At 41.2% G+C, this 12,599-nt stretch overlaps 3 protein-coding genes across 5 annotated transcripts; 1 reads left to right on the top strand and 2 right to left on the bottom strand.

The window, feature by feature from the left end:
• The first annotated feature begins 259 nt into the window (after window positions 1-259).
• enosf1 (enolase superfamily member 1) lies at window positions 260-8,011 on the top strand. Of its 2 annotated transcripts, XM_005922494.3 has the most exons (16): window positions 260-445; window positions 551-653; window positions 2,016-2,131; window positions 2,562-2,648; window positions 2,738-2,764; window positions 2,850-2,922; window positions 3,029-3,067; window positions 3,186-3,268; window positions 3,353-3,475; window positions 3,549-3,683; window positions 3,997-4,038; window positions 4,119-4,248; window positions 4,392-4,491; window positions 4,576-4,657; window positions 4,763-6,069; window positions 7,379-8,011. In XM_005922494.3, the coding sequence occupies exons 1-15, from the start codon at window positions 260-262 to the stop codon at window positions 4,853-4,855; spliced, it is 1,419 nt and encodes a 472-aa protein (XP_005922556.1). In that variant the 3' UTR covers window positions 4,856-6,069; window positions 7,379-8,011. The 2 variants fall into 2 exon arrangements, with proteins under 2 accessions (XP_005922556.1, XP_042076928.1); XM_042220994.1 differs by having other exon boundaries at window positions 260-653.
• On the bottom strand, window positions 5,677-8,028 carry tyms (thymidylate synthetase). The gene is made up of 7 exons (XM_005922495.3): window positions 7,745-8,028; window positions 7,385-7,458; window positions 7,116-7,290; window positions 6,572-6,673; window positions 6,306-6,481; window positions 6,133-6,204; window positions 5,677-6,044 (listed from the first exon to the last, which is right to left on the bottom strand). Exons 1-7 carry the CDS (start codon window positions 7,983-7,985, stop codon window positions 5,907-5,909), a joined length of 978 nt encoding a protein of 325 aa, XP_005922557.1. The 5' UTR covers window positions 7,986-8,028; the 3' UTR covers window positions 5,677-5,906.
• A 403-nt stretch (window positions 8,029-8,431) lies between these two features.
• On the bottom strand, window positions 8,432-12,599 carry LOC102298834 (clusterin-like protein 1). Of its 2 annotated transcripts, none has more exons than XM_005922492.3 (9): window positions 12,344-12,599; window positions 11,585-11,714; window positions 11,338-11,486; window positions 10,738-10,908; window positions 10,193-10,643; window positions 9,974-10,102; window positions 9,300-9,514; window positions 8,979-9,159; window positions 8,432-8,661 (listed from the first exon to the last, which is right to left on the bottom strand). In XM_005922492.3, the coding sequence occupies exons 2-9, from the start codon at window positions 11,673-11,675 to the stop codon at window positions 8,651-8,653; spliced, it is 1,398 nt and encodes a 465-aa protein (XP_005922554.1). In that variant the 5' UTR covers window positions 11,676-11,714; window positions 12,344-12,599; the 3' UTR covers window positions 8,432-8,650. The 2 variants fall into 2 exon arrangements, with proteins under 2 accessions (XP_005922554.1, XP_005922553.1); XM_005922491.3 differs by having other exon boundaries at window positions 11,585-11,686; window positions 12,344-12,598.

The raw sequence follows: 12,599 nt of genomic DNA on the forward strand, positions 1-12,599 counted from the left end.
TCGACAGGACAATATTATATTGTTATTAATTCCAGTTGATGACCGAGCTTGTAATGAAGGGCTTTATAAACTCCTCATTTTGTATGATTATTGATAAAATTGACAAGACTGCAAAGTTTACCGGGGAGGCAGGTTGTGGGTGGAGACTCACCTGGGGAATTTGTACAATAAAACGCGATTTTACACAGTGTATTTTTATATTTTTATTATTCACTTAGAGACCAGACGCTTTGATTTGTCTCTTTAAGCCTCATCTTTAATGTTTAAACCGGCACGACACGGTGAAGTGGGTGGGGTAAGCTTACAGAGGTCACAACAGCAGAAACCGCTTCGATCACATGACAGACTTAATCTGTGCGCAGAGATGTCGCACAAAATTGTTAATTTGAGAGTGAGGGATGTGAGGTTCCCGACGTCCCTGGAGCAGCACGGCTCAGACGCGATGGTAAGAAGTTTGTGCAGCTCGTTCTCCACGCGCGTGCATGTTCGCATTCACAGACACAGTCACAAGAATGAGACCTTTCCCCCCCCTCTCATGTCCACGCTGCAGCACACCGACCCGGACTACTCGGCCGCCTATGTGGTCCTCGACACGGACAGCGGCCTCAAAGGTTTCGGCCTCACGTTCACGTTGGGAAAAGGCACCGAGATCGGTAAGATCCACGCGGGGCGGCCTTAAAGACCCACTTTGACAAAGCCACCACAACAAACTTGCTGTTGCATTCAAATGCACGCAGTGAGCTCGGAATTTCTGGTTCTTGAACAGTGTGAATTTTATCAAAAGGTTTTCGGTAGGGGGAAAAAATCTCAGCTATATAGAGTAAATGTGAAAACGCTGCTGTTTTTTATTGAGCAAAATTACAACTGCGATGTAGATTTTTACATGAATACAACGTCTCATAACTTACACCACCAAATTGTTTTAAAAAAAAACATTAACAATGCAGAAATCAGCCACATTGTGGTTTATTGTCGGTGTTTCTATGGCCTACATGCTCCTTAATGATTAAAAAGTTGCAGAGAAAATGTCCGATCTTGGATGACTTTTCTCTTTTTAATTTCCAAGCCCTGCACTGCCATCTTGTGGTAGTTTTAGTCAATGGATTTCAGTTACATTACAGAGAATACTGACATGATATGAACATGACAAAAACGATAACATTTATAACATGGTGGTTCATAGATGCTGGAATAAGGATGGATTACTAGTTAATATGCACACAGTAAATACATGAGGATTGACTATAAAAATGTGTATATGGTGTGTATATATGGCATTAGTTATCTCAAATAAAACAAGAAGATAAAAAAACAAACAAACAAAAGCAAAACAAAGATATATTTCTCCCCCTTCCCAGGTTTGGTTTTAAATCCTGATTTGTATCAACTACCGCTTAACCTATATTAGTTCCTTTCAGGTTAATCTAAGTTTATTTTAGTTGTTCTAACTCTCTGATCAATACGAGTTCACTCAGGTCTAATAGCTCGATTTAATTTCGCCTCATTCGGTTCACCCAATGCTTTCACTCGCTGTACGTGCAAAGTAGCTGGTTATAAAGCATCAAGAGGACTTGAGTTCATGACTCAAGTCCTCTTGACGCTGCAGCAACAGAAAATATTGTCATGGCAAGAGACTATCAAAATAAAACAGGAAACTACTGTTGAAACTGAAAAATATTCATTAGTAATTATTCATCTCTGTCTAACATAGTGTAACTGTTACTCTGTCTCTCTCTGTTCTCTTCTCTTCCCACTCACCCTCAATTAGTCACAGTGGATATCAAAGAGTGCAGGCTTATGAGCGAGACGCCTTTGTGTAGGGTGGCACAGAGCAACAGGGAGATAAACTGGACAAAACACCGAACATCATAACTTGGCTGTTGCAGGGCTGTCATCTCAGACTCCACAGTCCCTGTATCTGTTTAAATGAGGTTTATTAAAATTATAGATCTTTGTTGAAGTTTTGATCTACATCCAGTTTTTCTTTGTTTTTGTTGCTGGTTGAAACCCCACAGTGCTGTGTGCTGTCAAGGCCCTTGCAGGACTAGTTATCGGCAAATCTTTGCAGGAGATTGTGAGTAACTTCCGTGGATTTTACCGCCTCCTGACCAGTGATGGCCAGATGAGATGGGTGAGAGTACAAACATAACATAACAAACATGACCAGATTACAGTCATTTCTTTAGATTTCAAGCTAATATCAGTTTCACTGGACTGATGAAATCTGCTGATATTCACTCGGTGTTTAACACTTATGGGTTAATATCAATATGATTATTGAATAAATGTTAAATGACATATTTTATATTTATAAAATATGTCATTTATCTAGCGGTGTCCACACTTTTGTATCCATACGAGACAGCTTATTCAGACTGGTGGCTTTGCCAGTGTTGTTGAATAATGTATGCTTGTTTTTTCATGCCAAAAAAGCCTCCAACAATAATTAACTATAAAAAGAGACCTAGTTAATAAATACATGATGAAAAATGTGTCTATTAACAAACGGCGGTGTACTCTCCAGTTTTGCTAGATGTAATTATGACTCTCGTCTGGTACAGTTAGGCCCAGAGAAAGGAGTGATCCACCTGGCCACTGCTGCAGTCCTGAATGCTGTGTGGGACCTCTGGGCAAGAGCTGAAGGCAAGGTGGGGAAATCTCAGATGAAGCTTAATAAGTAAAACTTTGTTTCTTTCATAAAGCATGACACATCATGGCTCACAGACTTTTTCCACAGCCGCTGTGGAAGCTGCTCGTGGACATGGTGAGTCAGAGATAATTTACTCCACCGATTTATGTCCGGGATGTAATCACAAGGGAAATATCATGCCATGTATTTGTCAATTCAGGACCCGAAGCAGATTGTGTCGTGCATCGACTTCAGATACATCACTGATGTGCTTACAGAGGAAGAAGCTCTGGGTGAGACTGGTTTTCGACGTCATTGAGTGTGTCCAGTACAGTTTGAGAAATGCAGTGTTAACCAAAACGCTGTGTCACGCTCCTTCTGTCTTCATTCTTTTCTTAGACATACTTGTGAAAGCACAGGAGGGCAAGAAGCAGAGAGGTGAGCACACTAATTACTGCCTCTTTAGAAACCAACCAGAGCCCTTTCAGCCACCATAAAAGGCCAATTTATTCCATTTAAACACAATTTAATTCAGTACATATCTTTTTTCTATCAGAGGATCAGATGCTGAAAGAGGGTTATCCTGCATATACCACCTCCTGTGCTTGGCTCGGATACTCAGACCAGCAGCTCAAGCAGGTCTCTGTTGTATAAATCGCTCAGCAAACAGTGTGCCTAGTTAGGCATACTACTAACTATAATGACAGTCATGTTTCTGTTAAGCTCTGCTCGGATGCTCTTAAAAGCGGATGGACCAGATTTAAGGTGAAGGTTGGCGCTGATCTAGAGGACGACATACGCCGGTGCCGCCTCATAAGGAAAATGATTGGACCCAGCAGCACATTGGTAAGCTTGTTCTTGCCCCTGCATGTGTAATGGAATTAGGAAATTATACCAAAGGGGTTTATTTTTCTGTTAGATGATCGACGCCAACCAGAGATGGGACGTAGCCGAGGCCATAAGTTGGGTGTCCAGACTGGCTGAGGTCAAACCCCTTTGGATCGAGGAGCCCACGTCTCCAGATGACATCCTGGGTCATGCTGCTATTTCCAAGGTAAGAGAATAATTTCTAGTTTTCAGCTTGTTTATGTGTATGAATGGCATTTCTTGGATACAGTAAGTATACGGGACAACAGAAAGGTTGAAAAATCATCAAAACAAACCATCAGATACATTTTATGTCTTTCTGTGGCTATTTTGCATCCCTTGGCAGTCGTTTTAAACCTCTATATGGTTGTATCATTGATTTCTAATGAATAATATTAAGGGTAACAATAAACACAAGAACAGGACCCTCTTTCTGTCTCTTAGGTACATTCAGTCATCCATCCAGGGCTGTTGAGTGATAAACAACTTTCTTGTTGCAGGCTTTGGCTCCACTGGGGATTGGAGTGGCAACAGGCGAGCAGGTCAGAGCTCAGGTCTGTTCCAACAAGCATATCTTTGATGGGTATATTTTTAGTTGAGTTGAGTTGAGTTTTCTCTCCAGTGTCACAACAGGGTGATGTTTAAGCAGTTCCTGCAGGCCTCTGCACTGCAGTTTGTCCAGATAGACAGCTGTAGGCTGGGCAGTGTCAACGAGAACCTGGCCGTGCTGCTGATGGCTTACAAGTTCCAAGGTAAAAGTTCAAGGAATAACAATCATGAATCATACAGATCCCCAAGGCATGTTTTTTAAAAGTTGCCAAAGGCCCTCAAAGGTTATTAGACAAATACTGCCTACACAGAGGAAACTCGTGGGTTTGCGTTTCTTCTTTCTCAGTGCCTGTGTGTCCTCATGCCGGTGGAGTCGGGCTCTGTGAGCTCGTCCAGCATCTGATTCTGTTTGATTACATCTGCGTGTCTGCGGATCTCAGGAACCGGTAGGAGCAGCGTTTATTTTTATCAACAGTTTGATCTCAGTGATTATAACCAAACACTGACTTTTTGATTTGTTTTCCCCCCAGAATGTGTGAATATGTAGACCACCTCCACGAGCACTTCACTAGTCCTGTAGTGATTCAAGACGCCCACTATATGCCACCGAAGGCAAGAAACTGATTACGAAGTCAATCTGCATTACTCTGGAAAAAAAACAACAACTTTGTGTTGTTTACAGCTGCTGGTATAGATCGTTCTGCTCTTTGATTTCAGGATCCAGGCTATTCTTGTGAGATGCTGGAGGAATCTGTGAACCGACATGAGTACCCTGAAGGAGACATATGGAAACAGGAAATACAGAAATAGGGACTGTATTTTAAACATTTTACATTTGTACAGTACAAACATTGGAGGGGAATAAACATTCTGAAATTGTCACATAAAAGGACTGGACTGAAAATGTCCAAAGAAAAAGTCTTTTAGAAAGCCTGGGGAACTGAAATTAACTTTCTCCAGAGCTCTTTTTCTGTTAAATAGAATATTTTTCTTCTTACTGATCAAAGTGCCAAGTTTTAGTGAATCATTTGATTTTTTTTTAAATACTCTTTGGTCTTTCCTTTATAATGTAAAGTGCTGTGAGAAAACTGCTGCTGTGAAATAGAACTATATTAATGAAACTTGAAAAATTACAAGTCAAGCTGTAAACCTTGTATTAAGTCCTCTTAAGTAATCAGATTGTGGTCATCTTTCCTTCATAAGCACTTGTCATGTAAATCCTCTAAATTCTGTCTTCTGAAGAATTTCCCTCCTATGCAGTGCTTTGCAGCAGAAACCCATTAACAAGATATCTGAAGGCCGCTACCCTGTTTAAGCCAAACAGTTCATGGGTGTACAACTCCAGTTCATCAGTTAGCATATAGGAAGTTGCAAATACATGAAATTAAAGACTTGTGGACAAAGCTGTAAAGTAGGCAACCTGGGCTCACTGTATGTGACACCCTTTACTTAGTTTTAATTGGTAAACCCGTCCTTTATTAGGATATATGAACATATCTTTTAACTTTTGTGACGTCTTGCAAAGTCACAACTAGCATCTTCAAGCTCTTTAAATAAACTAAAAATCAAAGCAAACTCTCCACTTACCCACCAGTGTCATATTTTGTACTAAATGTACAACTAGATTGCGCTCAAGCTGACAAAGTTAACATCTTTATTTACAGACTTAGATAATTATTCATTTAAAACACAAAACAAAGAACTTGAAGAGAGAGAAAAAAAACACTTTGAAGTGCTTAAGGCTTAAAAGAGAGTTCACCCAAATCAGACAGAAAAAAACTGAACTTTTAGCATGAGTGAAGCAGGCATACATTACAGTGGAGAGCATACTGTTCATTCATAACAACGTTGTGACTTGAGTTTACACAGCCATCTTCATTTTGATTGTGGGATGTGGGTTGTAGTCGTAGATCTCAAAGTCCTCCGTGCGGAAATCATCGATTTTCTCCACTTTTCTCAGGATCCTCAGTTTGGGGAATGGTCGGATCTCTCGCTGAAGCTGCACATGAAACACAAACAAACGTGTAAGTTTTAAATAAATAAAAAAAAGCAACGAGACATGCAAGAAGCACATTTAACTAACCCACCTGCTCTTTGAGAGGTTCAGTATGGTTGAGGTAAACATGAGCATCTCCCAGGGTGTGAACAAAGTCGCCCGGCTGAATGGACAGATTAAAAAAATATATATCAGGTGATGCGATAGAGGGGACACTGCTGGACCAAACAGGTATCAAATATGACAAGAATGCACTGGCCATACCTTGAGTCCTGTAATGTGTGCAATCATGTAGGTAAGAAGTGAATAGCTGGCGATGTTGAAAGGCACCCCTAATCCCATATCAGCTGAGCGCTGGTACAGCTGACACGACAGCTCGCCGTCGCACACGTAGAACTGGCAGAGTGCGTGGCAGGGGGGCAGCGCCATCCTAGGGAGGTCTGCAACACCACAAGACGCGACAAAGATTTACCTTTTGTATAATTCTTCACCAAATGCGACTTAAAGCAAAAGGTCTCCGTTGGCCTCACCTTTGGGGTTCCAGGCACACATGATGATGCGCCGGTCCTCTGGATTCGTTTTGATGGTGTCAATGACTTTCTGCAGCTGGTCAACACCTTGTCCTGTGTAATCTGTCCAAAGATGAAACCAGGAAAAAACATGAAAACTCGACATCTCTACAAATGATTTTCATTTACAGCAGCATTTCCATATGAGATAACACCTGTAAAACCCCACAGCCTGCTGTATGTTTTACAGAATTTCTGTGCATCTTTATGAAATATTCAGAATGACTAAATAAAGGGTGGCCCTCAAATACCTTTGAGTGAACAAATTAACTATAAAGTCCAAAGGTGGATGTTTCCTCATGCACTTCCAGTTATATGTAGTAATTCAGACAGTTACTTGTATAGCTGCCGCACCAACCACAAACAAACCTGTATTGTTTTTCTTCTACTGGGATAAAAATATGGACAAATAAAGGAAAAATTATATGCATGGCTACAGTTTGGTGAGCAGATCTGATCCTGACAAATGACTTCACAGCTTCATTCAACTGGGTGAAAACTGTACCTGCATGCATGTCTGTGTACTCTGCACCAAAGTGCCTCCACTGGAAACCATACACAGGTCCTAGGTCACCCTCTTCTCTGTCAGTGAACCCAAGGTTGTCCAGAAAGTCCCGAGACCCGTTGGCATCCCAGATTTTCACTCCTTTTTCTGACAGCTCCTTGGAATTTGTTGATCCCTGTGACAGATTGCAAAAATATCAGATCTAATTTATACACTGGCAAGATTTTCATTGACTTGTGTTTTTTTTTTTGTTTTCCTGCCAGGCTCACCCTGATGAACCACAGCAGCTCCTCAAGGATCCCTCTCCAGAACACTCTCTTTGTTGTCAACAGGGGAAACTGGTCTGTGAAAGATTGCAATTAAAAAAAAAAAAGAAAACGTTACGTGATGTTGCTGAGGAAGTAGGAAGCAGCTGTCATTTGCAGATGGGTGTTTATGCAACGACTACCTTTATTTTATATTTTAATGTTATGCCACTTTATACTTGTAAGTCAATTACAGCGGTTAGCAGACTAAAAGGTGCAGATTACTTTGTTTTAGGAAGACTTTTTCATATTACTTCATGCAGTCCTTCTGTTTTCAGTACTTTTAACACACAGATACAATGCCATGCTAGCTGTAAACTGTACCTCTCAGGCTGTATCTGACTTGAGCGCCGAACAGGGACAGGACTCCAGTGTTAGTTCGGTCCCCCTTTAAGCGGCCGTTCTCCAAGATGTGCCCCACCAGACTCAGATATCCTTGTTCATCACAGAAAAATCCAGAGTTTTTCTGCTTCTCGGCCGCCGTCGTCAGCCGCTGCTTTTCCTCTTTCTCACAGCTGCCCTGCTTCGGCAGCTCCCCGGCGTGTATTTCAGAAGTTGCGGGCATTTTTGTAAATAAACTATTTCAGTGTTTCCAGCCTCAGAATCAACTGAAGAACTCCCGCTCATTTTTTGCTTTTTGTTGCGCTCCCAGTCAAACTGCTTCTCTGGTTGGCTGTTCTGGGTACAGCGATAGAACGGCCAATCATAGAAGGAGAAGATCTTTCTTATACGAACCTCTTCCGCATGTGCAACAAAGCAAGGTTCACGTGGGCAAAACACCACTGCGCCCCTTTACCGCCAAATTAGTGAGTCGATCACGTGATTGAAAACTATGAATTGATAAGAGAAATGCATACGAACAAAAGTCACCCTTTCACTGTTCTTACAGATTTACGAGATGCAAACCACGGTTTGCATTTATTTAAAACTGTAAACAAAACATACTATGAAGTACGATTCAAAAACTAAATTCAAAAGTACTCGTGACATAAATAACAAACAAAATAGAGGTTGAGGAGTGTACACTGTTTTATTGCGTAGACGTTTAAAAATCTAAGCATCAAAATACATGAATAAGAACAACATAAACTGTGCATATGAAGGTTTAGAGGTCTATGCGGTGCATTTTCAAGTATTATACAGATCAGCTTAATTGTGCACGAGAAAACCTGAATGTCCTGGACTCTTCACTCTGCATAAAGAAACTGTTCCCATGGTGGTATGATCACATTACTCCATTCCTGTGCAGAAAAAAAACTATTAAGTTTTACATTATGTAAGTGTACAGACCATTAAAAAACAAAAAAATATAATATAATTAGAGATTGATTTCATGTAGATCCAATTAATCTTTTTAAACAAGTCAATAAAAAGACGAATGTTTTTCTAGTCACATTATCATCTTGGATTGCAACATACTATCCAATCTGTAGCGATCGCAGTGTAAAGCGCTTTCAAATGATCGCAGTTCATCTGGGTTAAATTCAATTTGGAACTCTGCCAGGTGATGCTGGTAGCCAAATACTGCACTAAGGGACCACAACCGTGGGATCAATACCTTTTATCTTCCGTTTATATAGTGTCAGAGCCTCTTGAGCAACATTTTGGATGAAAGCAGGGTCATCCACCTCCAGATCTGCTGGGACCAGTATGGTTACTGGGGCTGAATCCATTATGGAGACAGTGACACTGCTGTCTGCTTTAGGCTTGTTATTCTTTATCTGTTGCTGTGGACTCACCTAAAAGATGAGAAGAGATGAAAATGAAAGTAGCCGTCTGACTCAAAATTGCAACCTTGGCTTGTTGCAACCTTAATAAAAGCTTCCCAATTTATACAGCAAAGATAATGTCTACAGATGCAGCATCACTAGCCACATACCAATATCACACTGAAGATGCTGTGTGGGTCCACTGTGCTGTTGGACAGCTGGCTGACCCAGCCATACTTGTCATGCATGCTGCTGAGCCACATCTGAGTGTCTGCTGTGTGTCTGTGGACCAGCTGCAGCCTGCCGTCATACTGCTGACGGGAGGCGTTCAGCAGCATGTACATCTCCTCCATCTCAGAGTGCAACTGCTGCACGCTGGGGCATGCTGTACGAGGAGGCAGAAATCCAGATGTTCATGTTGAACTAAAGGACTTTTTTTTTTTTTGCATTATTCCTGATGAAAGAATTTTAATCATCTATCTAAAAAGCGTTAAAACCATTTTTTAAAATCCTCTCAGTCAAGAGAAAATTAATCAACAACTATTTTAACAACGAATTAACCATTTAAGTAAAGCCTCAAAAATGCCCTAAACAAGTTGATTCCCATTTCTCAGATGTGAATGTTCTGTTTTTATGTCTGCTAAATCATTTTAATCTGACCATATTGTTGGGTTTGGACAGTTTTTCAGACCCAACAAGCTATGTGGCATTGAGACTCTAGGAAATTGTGACAGACATTTTTTGTTTTCCATAGTTTTCCTTCTTTTTAACGTCAAATAAAACCAGTTTTAAACTGTTTATATGTGTCTGTGTGGGAAGAGCGGCAAAATAAATCTGGATTTACCCTTTAACAGATAATCCCTGCATGTCTCACACAGGTCTTGAAGCTTCCAGCACTCTGATGCTTGTCTGCGGAGTCTTCTGCACATATATCTGCTCTGCAGCGGTCCCATTGCAGAAAACAAGCCTGTATCTTTGTAGGTGGACATGAATTATGTTACACACAAACAACCATTGTCTACAAACACACACATTTAAGAGTGCAGCGTTGTGCATCAGATACCTCGACTTGATTGCTGAACGTACTCTTCAGCTTCTTTTATTTCCTCAAACAAATCAGCCACTGGGGCACTGAAGCCTTCCAGCACGCTCTTCCCAAAGTCAAGCACTGAGTGAAGAACGTGCTCCAAACCCACCGACCCAAGGAAGCCAGAGCTTGACCCTCTGGTCGAAAGCGTGCTGGACTGCAGCTCAGTGGCAAAGGTTTCTAGAAAGGCGTGACCAAACACGGGTTGCATCTTCTTGGCCAGACCAATGCTCTGGTTGTACAAAAGGCTGATGTTTGACAACAGGTCGCTGAACGATGCTTCAGCCTGCAGCAGCTCCATATTGGATTTGTCCTCTGTGACCTGCTTTTCAGCTGCGACATTTTCACCTGAATTCTCCTGATTTTTATTGTGGACCTGCTCGGCATCTTCCAACTTAGTGGCCATTTTCCTGAAAAACTCCTCTACCTGAAGGGAGGGAGAGAGATTCACAGAGATATGTTTGCACCTTAAACATCAGTCCTAAAGAGATTCCTTTTGTTGGAATGTGCTGAAGTCAAACCTTGAACGAGAAAGAGGCGAAGCCGCGGCGACACGTAGATGTATAGAAGGCCTTACAAGAATCTTCCAAACATGGTCGGCACTCCCCAAAGGAAGATTTGGTTAAATCTTGACATTGTTGTTCGGCTTCCTCGACTTTTTGCTGTGTTTCTTTGGCCAGCTGCATCACCCCCTAAAACCCAACCCAAAAAACAGAAAACTCTGTCACAGATACATTCCCTTTTAATAAACCACAGAGGATAAGATGAAGTCTGAGGCTCTGGCACTCTGCCCTGCCCTGCCCTGCGTTCTGAAAACACTCAGAAAATATAATAATCTAGAGACAGTTAATTTATCCTGACTGTAGTAAAACTACACCCCAGACTCACTTAACCAGCTGCACTCCCACACTCATTTTTCACTGTCTGCTTTGAGGTCTCTCCGTGTGACTTTGTCTTTGTGAAGCAGAAAATATGTGGTGGGTTTCAGAAAAATGCACAAGGATTGGCATGAAACCGTTTAAACACGGTTTTAATTGCGGGTACATCTTAACCAGCCACAAATGCTGTGCAGGATTTTTGAAACTGGACGATCAGCACAGTGCAAAACGAACAGAATTCACCTTCTTCTTATCACTGCTGTGCCTCAGTGCATCCATCAGGTGCCTGTGCTTCTCTTCTTTCTTCTCCATCATTTCCTTCACCTGCTTCACTCCGAGCAAAGTTCCCTTTAGTTCCTCATCAACATACTGCTCTCCCGCTGCGGAAAGCCCTGCACACACCCGTGGAACACACAATACTTTAAGCTCTGCAACAGTAATCACCGGTATCTTGTTTTTCGCTTTTCTTTTCCGTCAGCGAAGGCCTTACTTTTCAGTGTTTCCTCGCTGATCGGAGGAGAGTCGGCGGCACAGAGCATGACTTCAGCGATGAAGAGAATCTGAGCAAGAAACCTCCACATCGTGCCTCAAGCTTCAGAACAGGAGAAGAATTTTTTTTTGCTAGCAAAAAGAAACAACGACCACATGGTGGTGCCAGCTCACAAGCAAATTTATATATAATATTTACAGGATGAAGGGGAGTGGATAAAATGTCAGTTCATTAGTATCCAATATGAAATCAATGTCAAACCAATAAACATGATGAGCTGAACAGATCCACTAAGGCAGCTGTCAGTTAATCTTTTTGGATTTGTTCATTAGTATCACACTAGGAAATATGATGGCTTACTACCATAAAGTGCAGATGAATTATACATAAAGGTGAATATCCAAAAAATGTACACAACAAAACCTCAAATTACTACGCAATTTTTTTCTTAAATAAGCTGAAAGCAACAGCAAGTAAATAGTAAATAACAGGAAACAACCATAACTGTGTGTTTTTGCTCTGAATACTGCATATTTATTTAGTTTATGGCGTCTTATCAATGCAAATTATTCCCATTAACCTTCAGTGAACACAGAGTAAGATGTCTTCCAGCTTGCAAACATTTAAAATATCTAGTTTAAAAAAAACAACAGCTGTATTGCAAGTCTCCTCCAATATCTCATCCAAGCCTGCTGTTGCACTGCAACTGTGCCATTCTGTGCAAAACACAAACCGAAGAAATGTAGAACAAGCTTTTACCTTGAGAGCTCTGAAAATATCCGACTCCCGAAAAAAAAAAAAGCAGCAGCTTGTGCTTATGGAAGGATGAGACTGACACAGTCTGGTTCCTCCGAGGATTGTTCTATTTTTATGGATCTACTCAGCAGTACAGATCCTATTAGTGTGTTTGCATTATTGGTTATTAAGCCTTATGCGCGCTGCATACCTGCAGATCAACTTTTAATGCTCTGTAAATATAACGTGCTCAGTTGTTTGTCTGTCTCACGCACTTAAT

The sequence above is a fragment of the Haplochromis burtoni genome, unplaced genomic scaffold (genome assembly GCF_018398535.1).
Source record: "Haplochromis burtoni strain Fernald_Lab_line unplaced genomic scaffold, NCSU_Asbu1 Contig_58, whole genome shotgun sequence".
NCBI classification, from domain to species: Eukaryota; Metazoa; Chordata; class Actinopteri; order Cichliformes; family Cichlidae; genus Haplochromis; species Haplochromis burtoni.